The sequence below is a fragment of the Eumetopias jubatus genome, unplaced genomic scaffold (assembly GCF_037043125.1).
Source record: "Eumetopias jubatus isolate StellerSeaLion01/CBP00866 unplaced genomic scaffold, mEumJub1_p1.0 scaffold_2, whole genome shotgun sequence".
Taxonomy (NCBI): domain Eukaryota; kingdom Metazoa; phylum Chordata; class Mammalia; order Carnivora; family Otariidae; genus Eumetopias; species Eumetopias jubatus.
The window spans coordinates 56,400,028-56,421,209 of NW_028274808.1; the positions used below are offsets into that span (position 1 = coordinate 56,400,028).

The 21,182-nt window shown below is 33.2% G+C and overlaps 1 protein-coding gene across 1 annotated transcript in view; it reads right to left on the reverse strand.

Annotated features, from left to right (window-relative positions):
• GALNTL6 (polypeptide N-acetylgalactosaminyltransferase like 6) overlaps window positions 1–21,182 on the reverse strand; it is a 1,206,234-nt gene that overhangs the window by 671,481 nt on the left and 513,571 nt on the right. Inside the window, exon 4 of the mRNA XM_088019488.1 lies at window positions 4,955–5,121. Coding sequence (XP_087875614.1) covers window positions 4,955–5,121 — 167 coding nt within the window. The remainder of the gene's footprint in view (window positions 1–4,954; window positions 5,122–21,182) is intronic.

Below are 21,182 nucleotides of genomic sequence, written 5' to 3' on the forward strand. Positions count from 1 at the left end.
AAACTTTCCTTAAGGATTTATAAATCCAATACCAATTGCACACTAAACAATAAAAACAAATAGAAAAATTTGTTTATAATAATATACACAAAAACCAGGAAGTTTTAAAAATTATGCTATTTATGCATTCATACTACTCATATTACTTCAACCCCAATTTTGAAATACATGAAAGTTATTCTGAAGCTTTGATTTGCATAAAAAGTACACAAGGATCATGTTGACGTAAAGATTCTGATATATCTGGATGGGACCTGAGATTCTGCATTTCTAATAAGCTTCGATGCAGTGCTGATGCTTCTGGTCCATGGACCATACACTGAGAAACAAGGATTTAAGCTATCTGCAGAGAAGTACACTGGATTCTTCAAAGTTGTTGGCTTTGCTAGGTTGGGAGGATAGTTCTAGTCTCTGATTTTCCCTCTAACTTGTACATGGAGCATAACAGGTCTTTTTGAAACTGAAATATTCAACTCCTACCCTTCCTGACCAGGAGGTTTGGAACAAGCATGGGCAAGAGAGAGTGAGTGTGTGTGCACCTGTTTGGAATGTGTGTGCACCTGCTTTGCATCTGTTTGCAACGGTTGTACCTTCATACTTGCATTAAGGGAAGGGTGTCAGCAACTCTCCTGTGACTATCCTAATGTGAACTTGCATTCATCTAAGCACACAAAGTTTAGAGAATTGTCAGGTTCAAATATGCCCTATCTCTGAGGTTAAGCCCCAGCTTATTTCACACATTTCAACATTTTCCATGTGGATGCTGTTAAGGTTGCCTGGAATTTGGAGATAAGCCCAGGATTAGTCCTGCTTTAAAGTCATCATGAAGCCTTGTTATAGGCCTCAAGTTAAGTTGTTAAATGTATTTCTGAGAACTTACTGGAAAAAAAAAATAACATTCACCAACTGGTAAGCTTCAGGTAGCAAAAACATAGTGTTGTTGTTGAAAAGTTACCTGCAGGCCCCTACCTTCATGTTTCTGTAGACAGAGGGCTGCTGATAGGAGGCTAAAACAACATTCTGTTTACCAAGCTTGCTTTAGGAAGAATATCTAAACTGAGAACTGCTGGAGAGGACATGCACCTGTTTGGGTTTTGTTTTGTTTTATTTTGTTTTGTTTTTTCTTTATAGCTGAGTCAACACTATTCAAGCAGATTTTTAAAAATCATTTTGTAATATTCAAAATTATTCTATAATTATAAAATACTTTAGTATTTTTTTCTCTATTGCTATGAAAACAACTACTACAGAATTTGCCAATTACTAGAGGGCTTACATTTTTTGGAACTCTGAATTCCAATTGATATTGAACTGGTTCTATTAAAATAGCTAACATGTTGGTTCTTTTTTCATTTCTTTTTTTTTTCTTTGCATATGTAGCTATTCTATTGGCCTAGAAGACATAAAATAAAAGGCAGTAATATTTGATTAAGTCTTGTCAAAATTTTATTGCCTTTGGTCAAAAGACATTGCAGAATAACCAGAAAAGTTCTAATGCAAAGGTGTTTAGATGTATATTGACCAGACTTGAAAGTGCAATATATTTCTGAAAATAAAGTGTAACATTTCAGAAATAATTTCCTAAAGGAAGCTAAAAAAAAAAAAAAAAAAGAACCCTATCTTCCTGTACTTTAAATTTTGACTGGCCTACTTAGTTTGATTTTGATTTTGATTTTTTTTAAGATTTTATTTATTTATTTGAGAGAGAGAGAATGAGAGATAGAGGCTTGAGAGGGAAGAGGGTCAGAGAGAGAAGCAGACTCCCTGCTGAGCAGGGAGCCCGATGTGGGACTCGATCCCGGGACTCCAGGATCATGACCTGAGCTGAAGGCAGTTGCTTAACCATCTGAGCCACCCAGGCGCCCCTTAGTTTGATTTTTAGAGAACTGGTGAAAAAGACCCTACATGTTGCAGGCTTACAATTTCTGGGTTGTCAAAAAATGTGTAAATATACTTTAAACTATAATAATTTTTAACAGCATGTGTAGAGATAATATCAGAATGAAAGGAGCAGCAAAATCTTCTCTGTCTTAGAATCTCTGTAAACAAGAGATGTTCTAAGATACCTTCCTTCTTTTATAATGGAGAAAATAAACCTGAAAGGAATTTTGATAAACACTCATGTAAGGCCCCTCATGTAATATAGGGAGGTAACATGCTCTTTTTATTCTCCTTTTGATGAACCTCTAGAATGTAATTTTTCTTCCACATCTGTAATAAGTTACTTGCTGTTTGGTAAAATTTGATTTTTTTTAAATGTTAAAGCAGTCTTAATTTTTCTAACATGCTATGAATTAGCACAATTTGTCTTCTCATGCCCTCTGACTTCTGTTGGTTCTGTAGACGATACATAGGTAGATAGATGATAGATAGACAGATGATAAAGATTCTTGTGGACTAAAGTTGATTAAATTAAGAGGATCCCCACAAAGAAGTATGGAGACTATTTATATTATAGTAGTAGGGGAATATTTGATGAGTAGAAATCAATAGTTGAGAGCAATTACTCTCTTTGCAGTGCACCATTTGCTCAACCATCCAAGGCAGGTTTCCATCCTGACCTTTCTATGAGGAGTTACTTAGATAACTAAGGACTTATCTCCATTTGGATAAAAAAAAATTTGAGACACAGAATTTATTAACCTGCTGTCAGATAGCTAATAGTTGGTGTTAGAATTCTAACTTGTATTCATCATGTTAATGTTCTGTATTTCCCATAATTCAGGAAGCAGGACTGATGCTTGTCAAGTCCACCTATTGCCTCATATTCTGTCACATGAGATTTTTAAAATCTCAAACAAAAATCTGGAAGAACAATCTTCCCTATTCCACGCAACCTTAGAATTATGACATATTCTAAAAGATTACAAAAGTATTTTTATCACTTATTTCTTTCAAAGTTTATTTTTACACATATCAACAGGTTAACATAATGAAAAGCAATATTCAAAATTTTTTAACCTTCTGAAAGTTTAATGTTCATAAAGTAATACTTCCAACTTGATAGTTCAGAGGAAGAGAAATCTCTAAATTAAAGACTTACTAAAACTTTAAAAATCATTGTTATCCTTAAAAATGTCCAATAGAAAAGTCAAAATCACCATTACTATCCCAAATAATCCTTTTTCTGCTGTCCTACTTCTTTTACACTGAACACATTGACAGTCTTCTGTCATTTACTTCCCAGGTAACATTATATGCAGAAAGATAGTCCATCAAAGTTGCTACGGTACAAAAGATGACAGTGATGTGAAGTCAAGACAAATGTAGATGCCAATACTTTCTCCCTCTTTAAAGATGTTCAAGTGAAAGACGCCTCTGAGAAATATTCAGCAAAATATGCTCTATAAACCACAATTTTCTGCTACCAAGTGTTTCCTACTATATTATCCCCAGGTCAAAATTCTGCTGTAATGAACAGTTTACTAAGACAACGTTAATTATGTAGAAAATGCACCACAGACACACTATCTTATTTCTCTTAGTAAGTGTCAACCACAAAAGACCATTTTTTTGGTGATGTGCAGCCACAGATCCCTATGCCCCCTTTTCAATCTTTTATTTAAAAGGAAAGTTTAAAGTTTTAGCTTTAATGCATTAAAATGCTTATTTTTAGCCTGAGGTATAATGACTACCTTGAAATATTAGCCTCAGTTCGAATAAAAAAGACATCAATGTGTTATTTAAATAAATTTTTAAGTAATAAATTTCAGTTTTAGATACTGGCTTGCACTATTGAGTAGTACTGAGTACATATCTATCTAAGCAAGGCAAGGCAAAAACTGCTTTGAAATCAACCTAAATTACTAAGTTGGTAGTTTATTACTTTAATGGAATAATGTTAGACAACCTCATTTTTGTCATATAAACTTCAAAACATAATAATATTAGGTAAACCATGAATAAATATTTCAAGTATATCATTAAAGACTGGAACTCTGTTAAAGAAAGCGTAAGATTAACACACTCAACAGTTTTGCTTTTACAGAATCTTTGGATACTATGAAGAAGCTGACATTTTTGTTGCAAATGAAATTTCCAAAATTTCAATTAACCCATTTGATTTCAAGATGCATAAGGATAATATGCAATTAAATTCTTTTGCTGCCGTTCTTTTTTACAGATACACAGTACAGTTAAGCAGTCCTCCTCCATGCAATGAAATATAAGGTAGAACACTGTATTCCCAAGTAGACGAACTTCATTAGAAAAGGTTTCCTCCTATCCACTCACATCTGCCAAAAAAAATAAACTTTACCTTCCCCACAGTATTAACAATTCTCACATTCAGACCAAAGATGATGAATGAAGTCCTAATCTCAGGAAACTGTCTATAATTTTATTCTCCTGTCTTTTATAAACCATATCATGTTTCTCAGAATGGTAGAAATGTTAAAACATGTCACATCGTCAAATTTTCTGATACATACTGGACTTTCTCGTTACTGTTCAGATATGATAAAATACCTAGAATTGCTAAGTAAAAATATTTGTGTTACTTACAATTTCTAGTGTTTAGAAAGTAACACAAGCATAGCCCAGAAAATGTATCATACTTGTAAGTAATAGAGCAAATGCCTTTCAGAAACAGGAACAGATTTTATAAATCTACTGGAATATTTCCCCATTCATATGTACTTGCAAACATATTTTGCAGTGTTTGTCCTGATGCTGAAACTGGAATTTGAGGCATTTCACCAAAACCTGTCTAATTTACAATAGAAATGTAATGCAAATTTCTTATAGTTTCCCAAACAACACCAATACCTTCTCATTCAGTTTCTTTTGCATTTGGCCAACATTTTATGAAATCACAGCATAGTCGAAACTTCACAATTACCTTTCAGATGAAATCGGAAAGGAACATCACAATAATCTTCTGACTTTTTTTTAAGCCTGTAATGATATGTAGGTAATAACAGAATCAGATAAAATATTATTAACTGTATCTTACCTCTATCACTGAAGTCATCTACCAGAATGATTTCTGCTATTAGACTCTCTGGGGTTCTGTTAATTATACTGTGGATGGTACGCAGGAGTGAAGTCCAACCTTCATTATGAAATGGGATAATGATGCTGGTGTTTGGAAGCCTTTCCAGGTACATCTTGTGCTTACAACTAGAGATGATAGAAGAAGAAAAAAGCAATGTCAAAAGCAAAACTCTGCTATTTACTCACTGTTATCAAACATCTGTGAAAACTAGACTTTGTCTAATACTTTTCCAGCCAGAGCTCGTACATCATAATAATTACTCAGTTCATTCAGGGAACTCATTAATGATCCCTTTCACATGTGCTCTTAATGAAATAATTATTTATCCTTTTTTGTATCAGGGACTCAGACACTGGGTAAGAAGTGCACTGAAACATGTTCTTGTTGATGTAAACTTTTCCTAATGTTACCTAACAGCGAAAAGAACAAATTTTATGAGTCAAAATTGTTTCCACTTAGTACACTGTTAAGGTTTAGATGGGTTTCCTGGGAAGTTCTGGAAATCCAACTTTTGTAATAATTATGCTTAGTTAATCAGTTTGGGTTGTGGTGTGTTTCAATGGCTGGGCAACATTTAAGCTCTACAGGGAAAAACACAGTTTTACAATGAAATAAATGAAGAGTTAATATTAAATAAGCATATACTGATACAACCACATAACAAGATTACATTAAGATCCAAACCCAGACATTATCACATTTCTAGTGGGAATTATAACCAGAAATCCCATGTTGCTTTATTCATTATGAAAAAAATCTGAGATGCCAAAAAGAACACAGACTTTAACTTTTGGCAATGTTAAAAACAATTTAATATGTGTAATTGTTATTTTTGCATATTTATGATATATTTAATTAGTTTCTAAGCCACACAAGGGCAGGAACCTGGTCTCAAATCTCATTTACTTCCTAGTTTAGCAAGTTGACCAAGCTTTATTGAGGGTGATGAATTCACTTAAGTTTGTGAAATCTTTGAGTTACTTTAAAACTAAAATAGAGTAAAATTTCAATCAGTTATCAGATTCAGTGATTTTTCCTGATATGGATAACTTGAAAACAAAAAACAGAGTGGAAATCTAGAAATAGTTTCAATTTAAATGCAGAAACATCTAATGCTTTAGCTTTTGCCAGTATACTGGCTACTGTTTAGTCTAGATGAGGAAACAAACCATAGCGTGTTTGAAGTATGCACAGATTGTACCAAGATGTATAGAAATGCACCAGAATATTCAGAACATTACTTAAAATATTTTTCCCAATCAGTCATTTCAACACTTTATTTTACTATGATCTTAACAGGATATATTAAATATTGCTGTGGATCTACAACAAAAGTTGCCTTACAGCTTGGGAAAACATGACAATGCAATTAAAGCATCAAAACTAACCACCCGAGAAAATAAAATTAAATATTTTAGATAAATAATTTGAATACAAAATATAAACATTTCCTTTTTTATTCTGTCCATTTATTTCAATTATTTAATCTCATAATTTATTATTTGTAACAATATCTAAAGAACAAGTAGATTTTAATGTTTTTAAATATGATGAAAAGAGTTGTAAAAAACATCAAAGTCATACCATGAAATGGGCATTAAGTGCTAGAAAAAAATCTGAGATTCATTTTAGGATAACCAGAATGATTAAAAAAATATAATAGCATATGAAACAGATCTGTGAGTGATTTACAAGGAAGTACTGTGAGATGGATGCTTTCACATATAATGCACAAGTCTGGAAAAGAGTGCTAAAGTAATTCAACACACCTGATTATAATTATGTCGGGCCATCCATTCTTCTCAACAAAGACAAAGGCCCAGATAATTGTGCTTCACTATTATCACTATTTAGGATAATTGCACCTACTTGTGCAAACCATCATACCTAACAATGCAAAAGGGAATGGAATTGATATTTTTCAAACATTAAGATGAGACATATACATATCACTTGCTTATTAATTAGATAAGAATTGCATTCAGAACAATACCCTATAAGCTATCAATAGTGATGTTTAACAGCTCTCTACTAATCTATTCAGAAAATAGGCAGACACAAAAAGACGCAAGACTGGTCCTATGCAAGTAAGGCTTTCCTTCATAAAAATGTTTTCAATAATTTCTATCTCTGTGAGCTCAAACTCTTACCACACACAAGATGTGAAAAGATCTCTTCTATTCATTCATTCACTTAAGTTACAATGATATACTGAGGTTTGATATAAGCTAGGATCCAAAATGGAGAAGAAACAATCAGCAAAACCTCATCCCCGACTTCAAGACATTTACAATATAATAGGGGATACAGAATAGAGAGTTACAATTTTAAACTTAAATTTGGGAAGTGCTGCAGAAATTCAAGTGAGAGCTAAAGGAGGCCTGCAAAGACAGGTTCAACATATATTTAGGAATACAACTGACATGACTTGGTAACTCTCTGGGAGAAGTAGTTTAAGGAGGATTCCCATGTTTTGGACATAGGCGATTGATCTTATGAAATACAGACTTACACAAGAGCACAGTGTGTGAGGAGCACATCTCAGGGGTGCAAGGCTTGAGGGTGAAGATGAGTTGACTTCTGACCACGTTAAGGTTGAAGCGTCAAATATCCTGTTGAACACAGTAATTATATCTACGGTACACACATCTATTTGTCCATGTATGTATGCATTTTTGTATCTATGTGCATGTATATGTTTTTGGCCCAAGAAAAGCTCTGTTTTACTGGAGGAACAGGCTTGTGAGCGATAGGATATAGCAGATGGTACCAGTGGACCACCAAGTGTTATTTAGCATTCACCAGCCCAGTACATGCCAAGAGGATCCTTTACAAATACCTGCAGATTGCCAACCCAGTGCTTTCTCTCATCTCTGAACAAAGGCACATTAGAAGTTCTGGGGGAAATTAATGCCCCCCTGAGCATGTATCAACCAACAAAGGAGGGAAGTTGGAGAATAAACAGTCCTATGGTGAGATAACTCTGAGGTGCTTTCTATATTGTGGACCAGAGTTTCCCAGCAAGACTGAGCCTCAGTTGCCCACAGAGATAAGCATCTTGACAGTGTATCTTTTAAGGGCTTTTTCCCCTTGCCTGTCTTACTTCCTAATCCAGCCTCCCCAGGTACATTCTGTGATTCCTCTTCAAAATTACTACAGTCAAAATTTGTCTCAAGGTTTGTTTCTCAGGGAACCTGTTCTTAGACATAGGCATATAAATTATGCTGTACTTGTCAAAAACAGTCTCTTCAATATAAGGTGATGGTCAAAATTCTTTAAGAAATATTACTTTTGCTGCATTATGAAACTTGCAATTTGTTACACCTGAAGATATTTTTAAAATAAGTTTTTTAAAAAAATATTTTCATACAATCCATATTTTCATATAAGCCATGCAAGCCATTAAGTTAAGTAAGAGATGTTTTATTTCTTTCAACTTCTTAATTTCTGATGCTCTGCTCAGAGCCTTCTCCATGCCTATGAAATACAGCTATCAGTACGTGACACGGTGTACATATAAAAATAGCCTTATCCTAATCAGCAGACTATTAGTAGTAAAGTTACCTTCTTTACATGAATGTGTGTAATTTATTTTTTTCAATTAGACCAAGATGGAAAACTCTCTAATATCTTGTGCTGATAATAATTTCTCAAATATTGAAAAATCATACTTTATGCATCAGACTATCTAGGTTCACATGATGGCTTTGCTACTTACACCTGTGTGACAATGGGCAGGTTATTTAACTTCTGTAAGACCAGTTCTCTCACGTGGGGCAACGCAGGGGCAAAAATAAATAAATAAAAAAATTTTAAGTTAAATAATTAAATTAAAAAATAAACAACCTTCACAATGTGTTCATGAGAATTAAGTTACATAATCCATGCAAAGAACTTAGTACAGTAGCATATCTGATCATAGCGAGGGTTTGATAAATATTACTGTTATTGTTATTGCTGTTATTGCTTTTTAACTGTAATTATTTTACCTGTCAAGTCCTCTATAGAAGGAGGGAGGAAATTAGAAGAGACAGGGACTGCACGAGGGAAAGTAAGAGACATTTAGGATACGAAGATGAATAAATTATAGTTTCTTCCCTTAAGGATTCACAGACCAGTAGGCAGATATATAAAATGATTTGACTCAAATGAGACAAGTGACATAATAGATGGCACACACAGCCATCAGAGCCCAAAAGAAGTACGACTAACTTTGTCTGAAAGAATTAGGGAAGTCTTTATAGATGAGTCTCTCTGTTAAGAACAGATCATGGAGGGTCTTTAAAGTGATTCTAAGGAATTTGGACGTTAGCCTGAAGTCAACGTGAAATATTTCACATGTTGTTAGTGATGAAGAAGACAGGATCATGTTTATATATTCCTCTGGCAGCAGGGCAGACAATTGGAGACGGCAGAGGTGACAGAAAAATTGGAGATTGTAATAGTTTTGGCAAAAGATAATGAGGATGCTGATCTGATGTTTTACTCTAAGGAAAACCAGCCTCTTTGTGTCAGGGCTTAATCTGATTGAATTTTATTTAGTCCTTCTAGTACTTAACCGGCTCCAGAGAATTCACTCCCAACCTCAGCCACTGGATTCTAGGAGTTGGGCTCCAGATGACTGCTTCTCAGTGTTACTAAAATACTGAAGCATATCCAGGGCTTTATTAAGAATCTGCAACCTGTGTATTTTAGGCTTAATCTCAAGTTAATGTGGAGAACGGAGGTATGTTAAATATGAAGGCAATATGGTAATATGGAACTGTGTTGAAGAAATAAGTAAAATAAAGTCAAACACAATTTATGTTTATGGTTACAGATAGATAGCAAATTTACAAAGAGTAAATAGGGACCAGTTGAAACATTTGTTGCATTAAGCTCATAGGAATATGAATGAAAATGCCTGTAATTATTGCATTTCATATTGCTGTGTTATTTTAAAATAAGCATTTGCATAAAATTAACTTCCAGCTTAAGAATGGCTTAGAGATGAGCCATTAAGTTAAGTATGAGATGTTACGTAACATCTTTTTGTTAAGTAATAATTTACCTAAATGGATGGCAAAAACGCTCTTCAAATTTTAAATGTACCAGAGACAAAAAAAAAAAGTTTAAATTCTTTAAAATGTTACTTGAGAGAAATGACAAATCATGAAGGTATTTTAAAAAGTAACAAAAAAATATTCTATAAATATTTTGCTAAACCATTCCTATTAGTGAAAATAAAGGGAAAATTTATCATACTCTTCAGTGTTTTCTCAGAACAAAATACACAAATATCTTCTGATATTCCTTATTGGTATTTGTTAAACTGAGAATTTTAAAAATTATTTTTAGTTTACAGCATTATTTTAAATATAATGGCATTCCTTTCATACTTACATTAATTTGTCTTATAATTTCATTGGTTTCACAAAAAAAAGCTATTATTTCAACAATAGCAATAAGCCAAACAATAAATTTTAATTCAGATATAAAAAATAAGTACCAGACTTATTAGTGATATATATATATATATATTTTTTTTTAAGAGTTATTTCATTATTCATGCAACTTATGTCAACATTTTTACTGTGGGCATTTAACTAAACTTGCATTTGAGGTTCTTAAGACCTTCACATTCTCCTCACCATCCCCTAAACATTCAGATGTGGAGAGCAAAAGCAAAAGAAAAAAAAATAAATTTCCTTACCACTTACAGCCCATTGACAAGTCCTTGAGACAGGCAGAGTGACCTTCCTCTAGGAACTTAACTATTGAGATGTTAATACTTTCTTTGCTAATGGCAAAAGCAATCTTAGCTGAACATTAGCCCAACCTCCAGGATCCTGTAAGTATCCTTTAACATAAAAAATTCCTTTGTAAACGTCCTTTATCTCTACCCATCTTCCCTCCCCTCCCCCAAGATACATGTTAGCAATCATCCTCCAAGCGTATGGCCTCCTGGCATACATCTGAAGGGTCTCATGACTAAGGTTTTACTAGACAGTAGTAAATGACCTTTCCTAACAACAACTAGCCCCTCAAAGTCCCGGAAACCTTGCTTCCAAATTCCTTAGAGACTTCCACTATCCCTAACTCTCTCCCTACTTGAAAGTATACATAATCAGCCACTCCTCAGGACCCCAGTGTAGCTCTTTCTGCCCAGGGGCTCCTGTCCCGGTGCTTTAACAGAACCATCTTTTTCACCAAAGATGCTTCAAGAATTCTTTATTCGGGCGCCTGGGTGGCTCAGTTGGTTAAGAATTCTTTCTTGGCTGTTTGCTCCAGAACTCTCAACATTTTCACATAGCATTCCCTCCTACTGCCTAAAGCTAAATATTTAGTTTTGGATACACTATCAAAACACACATTTTAAAAATTCAAACTCTTGGATTGCAAAATTTGAGTAAAATGTTCGAGTAAATGTTTTTGCATATTTCAATCCATAGGTCATCCTATTGGTTTATCTAATGTATGGCTTTATTTTTTGTTTCATTGTTTGTTTTTCTATCTGCTTATATTAAATATATCAGTCAGAATGTTATGTTGTGGTCATAAACAACCCCAAATGCTAATGGCTCAAAATCAGTGCATATTCTTTTTGCTGCTTTATTTGCTCCCCACTGTTTGGCAGGAAAGTCTCTGCTCACTGCAATCAGTGCAAAAAGCCAACATTTTTACCATTGTTAATCACTCTGCCAGAGGTAAATGAGAACACTGATGCGTCTCAAGCTGGTAAATAAATGGTCTGTCTCTAAAATGACATATTGTTTTCTGCTTACAACTCATTGGTCAGAATTAGTCACACAGCACAAGGGCCCAGAAAGTGCAATCCTATATGGTCCAGAAGGAAAATAATCAGAAATATTTGTCAAATAACACTAATGAACACAGCTATTTTAGTCTTCCGTCTTCTTTCAATTAAAAAAAAAAAAAGGATAAAGGAAAAATAGAAACTACCTGCTAAGACTACATTTAGATTAGATTTAGCTAAGTCTCTTTAATTTCTTCATAGACAAAAAATGTTATAATAGTTAAGGTCCCACATTTATAGGAACATAGCTGCAACAACATTTCAGAAATCATCAAGTTTAGTTCTTTATTTAATTGGGAACTGAGACCCTTAGAGATTTAGAAAGTTAAACATAAATTATTTTACAGTCAAGGTGGGAAAACAAGGGGCGCCTGGGTGGCTCAGTCGTTAAGCCTCTGCCTTCTGCTCAGGTCAGGATCCCAGGGTCCTGGGATCAAGCCCTGCATCGGGCTCCCTGCTCAGCGGGAAGCCTGCCTCTCCCTCTCCCACTCCCCCTGCTTGTGTTCCTGCTCTCACTGTGTCTTTCTCTGTCAAATAAATAAAACCTTTTAAAAAAAAGTTAGGAAAACAATGTATTGGGTGAAGAAATGGTACAATGATGAGGTACTATTCCTGACCTAAAAAGTTTACAATTTTTTGAAAAATATTTATAACTCATACATCTAGATAACACAAAACAAAGAATTAGAACCCAATATTCTTCACTTCTGCTTACATAATCTTCTAGAAATGTGATTGTCATTCTATTTTTGGCCTTTGAAATATCTCTATGTTAATCCAATCAATTAAAATTATGTAAATACTGTAATATTTTTAAATGGGGTAGGCAATTACTTTATTACCTCAAACATTTTTGTGAAATGTATTATCTATTCTCCATAAATATTTTTGGAAATAAACCATGTAATAATATATATGAATAAATGTCTATAACAAAAAAGTCATAATAAATTATCATTTATAATTTATCAAAGGGCTTGGACCACTTGACCCTGGACTATTTGGATCACTAACATTACACTATTAGGGGAATAAAATAAGTAGGCATAACTAAATTGTTAAAATCAGTGATAAAGGGACAATATTAAAAGCTGCCAGAAAGGAGAGTATGTGCTATGGTGAGCGCTGTGAATTGTGCAAGACTGTTGAATCACAGATCTGTACCTCTGAAACAAGTAATGCAATATATGTTAAAAAAAAAAAAAAGAAGAAGATAGCAGGAGGGGAAGAATGAAGGGGGGGAAATCGGAGGGGGAGACGAACGATGAGAGACGATGGACTCTGAGAAACAAACTGAGGGTTCTAGAGGGGACGGGGGTGGGGGGATGGGTTAGCCTGGTGATGGGTATTAAAGAGGGCACGTATTGAATGGAGCACTGGGTGTTATGCGCAAACATTGGATCATGGAACACTACATCAAAAACTAATGAGGTAATGTATGGTGATTAACATAACAACAAAAAATTAAAAAAAAAAGCTGCCAGAAAAAAAGATATAGAAGTCCAGAGGAACATAGACCAGAATGGTAGCAGACTTCTTGTTAGAAATAATCCAAGATAGTGAGGAAGAGGGACAACACCTTTTAAGTACAGAAAAAAAATTAAAGAGAAAAACAGTTTTCCTTAGTCAATGAAACATACTTCAAAAACAAAGGCAAAATGAAAACATTTTCAGAGATACAAATATTGAATGAACTCATTCATCAGAAAACCTGCACAGAAATTAATGTTGCATGAAATCCTTTAGAAAAAATTATACAAATGGAAATTTGTAGCTAGACAAAAAGAGAAAAAGTAACAGAAAAGGTAGTTATGTGGGTTAACAACAAAATGACTATTTTATTTTCAAAATCTAAAAAGATAATTGATTCATGTACAGCAAAAATGATAGCAATGCATTTTGAGATTTATAACAGAAATTGAAGCAAAATATATAGCAACAGTAGTATAAAGGCCTGAAGGTGAGAAATGGATGCATGCTTTTCAAAGGTTCTTATACTATAAATCAAGACATACAATATTACTTAAAGGTAGACCATAATAAATTAATATTATATTCCATCAACCCTAAAGCAACCACTAAGATAACACAGTATGGAGTTATATCTACTATGCCCCCCAAAATAGATTTCAAAGCAAAAAAATGTTACCAGGATATAAAAGTCATTACATGATAGAGATCAATTCTCTCAGAGGACATAACGACACAAAATGTATGCACCTAATAACAGAGTATCCCAATATATGAAGCAGAATTCAATAGAACTTCAAGGAAATAGATATAATTCCACAATTACAGTAAGAAACTTACTCTTTAGATTTGTTTTGCTCCTCTTTTTCTGGTTTCTTAAGGTAAAATCATAAATTATTGATTCGAGGACTTTTTTTTTTTCTCTTTACAAGCACTGAATGTTAGAGGAGTAGAATGATTTCATTCTAAGAATGGTTTTAGATATTCAAAAAAATTTAATATTTATTTTTATTTGTGTTCATTTCAAAATATTTTCAAATTTCCCTTGAAACTTCCTTTGGACACACTGATTACTTTAAAAATAAGTTTTTAATTTACAAATTTTGGTGATGGCCTTATCTTTCTGTTGTTAATTTTTAATTAAATTATGTTATGGTCAGAGACTATATTTTGTAAGATTTCAGTATTTAAAATTTGTGGTATTGGGCGCCTGGGTGGCTCAGTTGGTTAAGTGACTGCTTTCGGCTCAGGTCATGATCCTGGAGTTCCGGGATCGAGTCCCACATCAGGCTCCCTGCTCAGCGGGGAGTCTGCTTCTCCCTCTGACCCTCCCCCTTCTCATATGCTCTCTCTCTCAAATAAATAAATAAAATATTAAAAAAAATTTGTGATATTTGTGTTTTATGACCCAGGATACAGTCTTTCATGATGAATGTTTTATGGATACTTGAGAAGATATGTACTCTGCTGTTGTTGGGTGTTTTCTGTTTTTTTCTTAATGTTTCATTTTTTCTTCATTCTTTGGGTTGTTTATACATTTTTTAGTGTTCCATTTCAATGTATCCATTGTGATTTTGATGATGTCTTTGCATAATATTTCAGTATTTACTTTGGGGATTACAAAATACATATTTTTCCAGTGTATTTGTAATACTTTTAGTACTTTACCACTTTGCTCTTAATATAGAAATCTTACTACTATTACTTATTACTTCTTACTCTGTAGGGCCCTGTATACTCTCTCTTCTATGCTGCAGTTGTCTTTCATATCTATGAGTGTTGTCAACCACATCAGAAAATATATTTTTTGCTTCCGACTCTCACACGTGTTTTTAGGAACACAAGAACTCAGTATTGTTTTAGTGCTATTTTGAATTCTCATGTCCTTTCCTCCACGTCTTGCTATTTTCTTTAGCATTGTCAATCAGTGGAGCCACACATCTGTCTAGGTTTTAGAGTCGAGTTCAGTGGGATGAGGATCACATGTACTTATTCCCATTTACCTAGAACCAGAATACTGTCAGCACGCTTTAATTACAAATGTAAAATATCCAGATTTTCTGCTTCACTTTGTGAGTATCAGTTGGATTTTCTAGAGAATTTTACATTTCATCTAAATATCAAATTTTTGGCATGATAATATTTATAATGTTCCTTCATTAGTATTTAAATGTCTAATGGAAATTTAATGCTTTCCAGTCTTTTATAACTGATAATGGTAATTGGTGGTTTCTCTCTTTTGTTTTTCTTTAGAAATGCTTGCTGAGGATTTAGAAATTTTATTGATCCGAAGTACTCAATTTTGAATTCATATTTTTTCTTTTTTTGACAGTCATTGACTTGATAATTCCTTTTTATACTTATTTTACCTAGATACTTAATATGAAATTTTTTCTTGCTTATTTTAAACATTTAAAGCTATACATTTTGCTATAAAGACTTTTTTATATGTACAGCATTTAAACAAGTCTTGGGATATATTTTCTATATAATTAAATTTAAAATTTTTAAAAAATTTTTCTAGTTTAATATTTGACCTGTGGGTTATTCATAAAAGTATTATTTAGTTTCTAAATATTTGCATCTTTTCTACATATATTATTTTTGTTGATTTCTATTTAATTCAAGTCTGATCATATGACATATTCAATATTAACTCAATCCATTGAAATTTATTGAGAGTTTTTTTATGTACTAACATATGGTCTATTGGGGTAAATATTTCATGTGAAATTGAAAAAAGTTTATTATATAATTACTGAATATAGTGTTCAATAAATGTAAATAAACACAAATTAAGCCAATTTATTGATAATTTTGTTTAAATCTCCTATATCCCGATTAAATTTTTTTGGTCCTCTTTAATCAATTACTGAGAGAGAACCATTAAAATTTCCAAAATATATATTCATTTAAAGCCACTCTTTCAAAAAGTGAAATTTAAGCTTACTATTTAAAATTACTATATTGAGAGGACTCAAAATTAAGTGAATTTATGTCTTCTTCCATTTAGAGTAATATCAAGAAAGGAAAGAAACATATGATTTGACTTGTATATATTCTTAATATTTGTTTATAGGTTTGTTCAAGTAATAGTAGCGTCTGTAACAATATTACTCACCATACCTTTGCTGATGAAATAAGCTAAAGAATGGAATGGTTGAATGCTTTTAAAGATTCTTTAATTATATTAACATATTTCAGATTAAAATGAGAATATATACACCCCGTGTGAAAGATGAAACTTGGAACATTTTTCATTTAATGTTAAATGTGTTAAAATGTTATTGCCTTGTAATGACTACAATAAACTGGCAGAGAGTTATATTTTGAGCTTCCTTTGGGGCCCACATTCTCCATGATTTTGTGCCATTCTTTAATAATCATGGTAATGCCCTGAAATGGTGATAAAAACAGACAGTACCAGTTCAGATCCAGTCAGTTCATTAGGATGTGTGTGGGAGGGAAACCAATTCAAAATACTACAATTTGTTTGACTTCATTACTACAGAGGGGGGAAACATATACATATATAGACACACACACATATATGTATATAGATAGATCGATAGATACATATATGTATATATCATGTTTTGACAACATTTATATTTTAACTTCTCAAGGGAACCACTCAGGCTCAAAAAGGGGAGGGCATTTCTTTATATTCCTTTAACTTTCTTTATATTCCTTTAACTCTTTTTCATATGATTTCTTGTGAAACCATGTTGGTTCAGCTAAAGTTCTTTCAGCCCCATTCTCAAAAGCAGCAGAACAAAATGTCAATTTGGCTTCTGGCTAGTGACAAGCATGCTATAGAGCATATCTATATAAGTCATTTCCAGGCACCAATTTACATAGTAATTGTTTTAATGTGAGCATATTCAATTTTCAATGGCTGCTTTTAGTCACACTGTTTTTCTGTTCTAATCTTGCCATGTCAGTTGGGTTTGATAAAGCAGTGATAACTGGCAATTTATTTTGCCTTTGACAGGCCTGAAAAATTAGTTTGGAATGCCGAGTATATGTAAGTGTGTTTTTTAGTGGGGATGGGAGATAATCACCGCGTCTGTGTATGCATGTATGTATTTGGTCACCTATTACATAGGAACTGTTTTGTAAGTTATTATTTTATGTGGTCATATGATTATCGCTTTAATGGAATGTGTTAATTTATGTCTGTACTAAGGAACAAAAGAGATTTTTGTGTTTCTGCTGCTACTTGTTTGTTGTGGCAGAAACACAGTGAACACAGAGGGAAGAGCAAAAGAGGAGGCGAGAGATAGGCAGGAATTAGAATATGGAGGCAGGTGTTGGTGTTTTCTCAGCAATTATTGTTAGTGCAACAGAAGTCTTTTAAGTATTTTAGACGGGGGGATATAATGATCTGCCTTAATTCTCAGAGCTCACTATTGCTCATGCTGCTGAATGTATTGCACAAGAGCAAGAAGGAATGTGTGAGGTCCAATTATGAAGTTATTCTAGGATTCCAATTAAGAAATGATAGTGGATATAGTGGAGATTAACTGAAGTGCGTGCATTTGAGACCCTGAGATTAACTGAAGTGCATGCATTTGAGACCCTTTGGCACTACATTTTGGGTAGAGAATTAATAGGCCTTGGTAGATGAGATCAGCAAGGAGAGAGTACATAAAATGAGGAAACTGGGAGATCAGTGAACTTAATATCTAGCCATCAGATAAAGAGGAACTGTTTGTAAGGGAGATTGGAAATGCCTGGGGATAAAAAGCAAGTGTGTTTCCATTCCTTGAAACAGACACAAGAGTGCTTAAAAATGAGAGAAGGGACAAAGTCAAGCGTTCCTGGAAACTTTCATGAGACAAAGACTTTTAAATATGGATTTTGTCAATGTAGAAATAATGAGTGACTTTGGCAAGAAGAAAATTGATGGCACTGTAGTGTCATTAGTCAAATTAGGACTACTGAAGACTTGAAAAGGAGTTGAGGGAAATCAATATCTATGTAGAAGTTGGGGTTGATAGCTGGAGGGAAAAATAGGTAAAGAAGTCATTTTACAAATGTGGTGGTACCAATGCTTTTATGATATATGATTAAATTTATTCCAGAATAATAAAATATAAATAATAAATAAATAGATAATAAAATATAAAAAATATTAATAGCCAAATTCTTCACTTCTGCAAAAAAAAAAAAAAAAAATTTCAAAACTAAGAGACACCTATCACTACATACCAGTTACAAAACCCTAGAGATTAGTACATACTACATTGCCTCGGATGATAAGGTCTGCCAGAGGAATTAATCACTTCATTTGGTAATAATAAAGAAGTGAAATAAAATTATTTGACTTGGAGAAAATGGAGAGTGATTTATACTTTTAGTGTATGTGCTGCTGAAGCGAGTATGTGATTTATCCTTTTAAATAGCTTTATTGAGATATAATTCACATACCATACAGATAATTTATTGTATCATGTAGGGTGCATGATTCAATAGCTTGTAGTGTCTTCGCAGACTATACAATCCTCAACATAAATAATTTTAGAATATATTTATTAGTTCAGAAAGAAATCTCAGACCCTTCCTCTAATCTCCTGATAGCCCTAAAGTAACTATGTTTATTTTGGTTTCTCCAGATTTCCCTATTCTGAACATTCATATGAAGAGAATCATATATAGTATGTGAAATTTTGGGTCTGGTTTTCATTTAGCATAATGTGTTCAAAGTTAATCCAAGATGTAGCATTTATAATTATTTTATTCCTTTTTATGACTGAATAATCTTTCATTGTATGCAATACCACAGTTTGTTTACACATTCATCCATCAGTGGACATTTTTTTTCCCCACCTTTTGGCTATTATGAATAAGGTTGCTATAAACATTCATATATAATTTTTGTGGGGACATAGGTTTTCATTTCTCTTGAGTGTATATCTAGGCAGGGAATTGCTGGGTCATATGGTAATTCTGTATTTAATTGTTTGAGGAATGCCAAACTACTTTCCAAAGCATTGATGCCATTCTGCATTCCCACCAGCAATGTATAAGGGTTCCATTTCTCTACATCCTTGACAACATTTATTATTTGAACTTTTGGCTCTAGTCATCATACTGGATATGAAGTAGCATCTCATTTTGGTTTTGACTTTTATTTCTAGTGACTAATGATGTTGAGCATCCTTTCATGAATTTGAGTATTCAGATGATCTGCCCATATTTTAACTGGGTTATTTTTCTTTTTGTTATTGAGTTATAAGAGCTCTTTGTATATTTTAGATACAAGTCCTGTATCAAATATATGATTGGCAAATATTTTCTCTAATTCTGTAGGTTGTCATTTTGCCTTCCTGATGGTATACTTCAATTGAAGCATACGAATTTTTCAGTTTGAAGAAGCCAAATTTATCTATTTCTTCTTGTGTTGTTTATACTTTGGTGTTCTACCTAAGAATACTTTATCAGATCAAAGGTCATGAAGATTTGTTTCCACATTTTCTTCTTTTAGCACTTACACTGAGGTCTTGGATACATTTTGTGCTGATTTTTATGTTGTCTGAGGTAAGGGTTTAACATCATTCTTTTGCATGTGGCTATCCAGTTGTCTTAGTACCAATTATTTAAAAAATCTAATTTTTCCACATTGATTAGTCTTGGCACCTTTGTCAAAAACTCAATTAATCATGGATGTATAGAATTCTGCCAATATCTATCCATATACCAATACCACACTATCTTGATTACTGTTGCTTTATAATAAATTTGAAATTGGGAAGTGTATGTCATCTTATTTGATTGCTGTTCTTCAGGATTGTTTTGGCTATTCTGATCCCTTGCAGTTCCATGTGAATTTTAGAATCAACTCATCAATTTCTGCAAGGAAGTCAATTGCGATCCTGATAGGAATTTTTTTTGAATCTATAAATCAGTATGGAGTGTTTTGCCATCTTAACAATGTTAAATCTGATCCACAAACATGAGATGTTTTTTCCATTTCTGGAATTTGTTTCAACAATGTTTTGTAGTTTTCAAAGTATTAAGTTTGATGTCACTTTTGTTCAATTTATTCCTAAGTACTTTGTTCATTCTGATTTAATGGTGAATGGAATTGTTTTCTTAACTTCATTTTCAGATTATTCACTGCAAGTGTATAAAAATAAAGTGATTTCTATATATTGCTCTTGTACCCTGCCACCTTACTTAACTTGATTATTAACTCTAATAGGGTTTTTTGTTTTGTTTTTTTGTGTTTTTTTGGGGGGGGTTTTGTGTGTGTGTGTGTGTGTGTGTGTGTGTGTGTGTATGTGTGTGTATTCCTCAGGATTTTCCATATAGAAGATTATGTCATCTGCCAATAAAGACTGTATTCTTTCTTTCCAATTTAAATGTCTTTTATTTATTTTTCTTGCCTAATTACCTGAGCTAGAATATACTGTACAGTGTTGAATAGAAGTGGTGAGAATAGATATCCCTTTTACCCCGTGATCTAGGGAAATGCATCCAGTCTTTCACCAATAAATATGTTAGCTTTTAAAACTGGCAGATTTTCAGAGTGCCTGGGTGGCTCAGTTGGTTAAGCAACCAACTCTTGGTTTTGGATCAGGTCCTGATCTCAAGGCTTATGGAGATCGAGCCCCATGTCGAGCCCCATGTCGAACCCCATGTCAGGCTCCATGCTCAGTGGGAGTTTGCTTGGATATTCTCTCCCTCTGCCCCTTCCCCAACTCGTGCGTGTTCTCTCTCTCAAAAATAAATAAATAAATAAATCTTTTTAAAAAATGGCAGATTTTCTCACCTTTTTAATAAATAAGCTAAAATATTAATCACTACCCTTCATTTCAATAACCTGTGGGTAGGAGTAAAATGAAGGAACAAATTTAGGATTGCTATTGCTGGATTAATCTTACAAAATAATATGCATCACTATATCAAATTCCC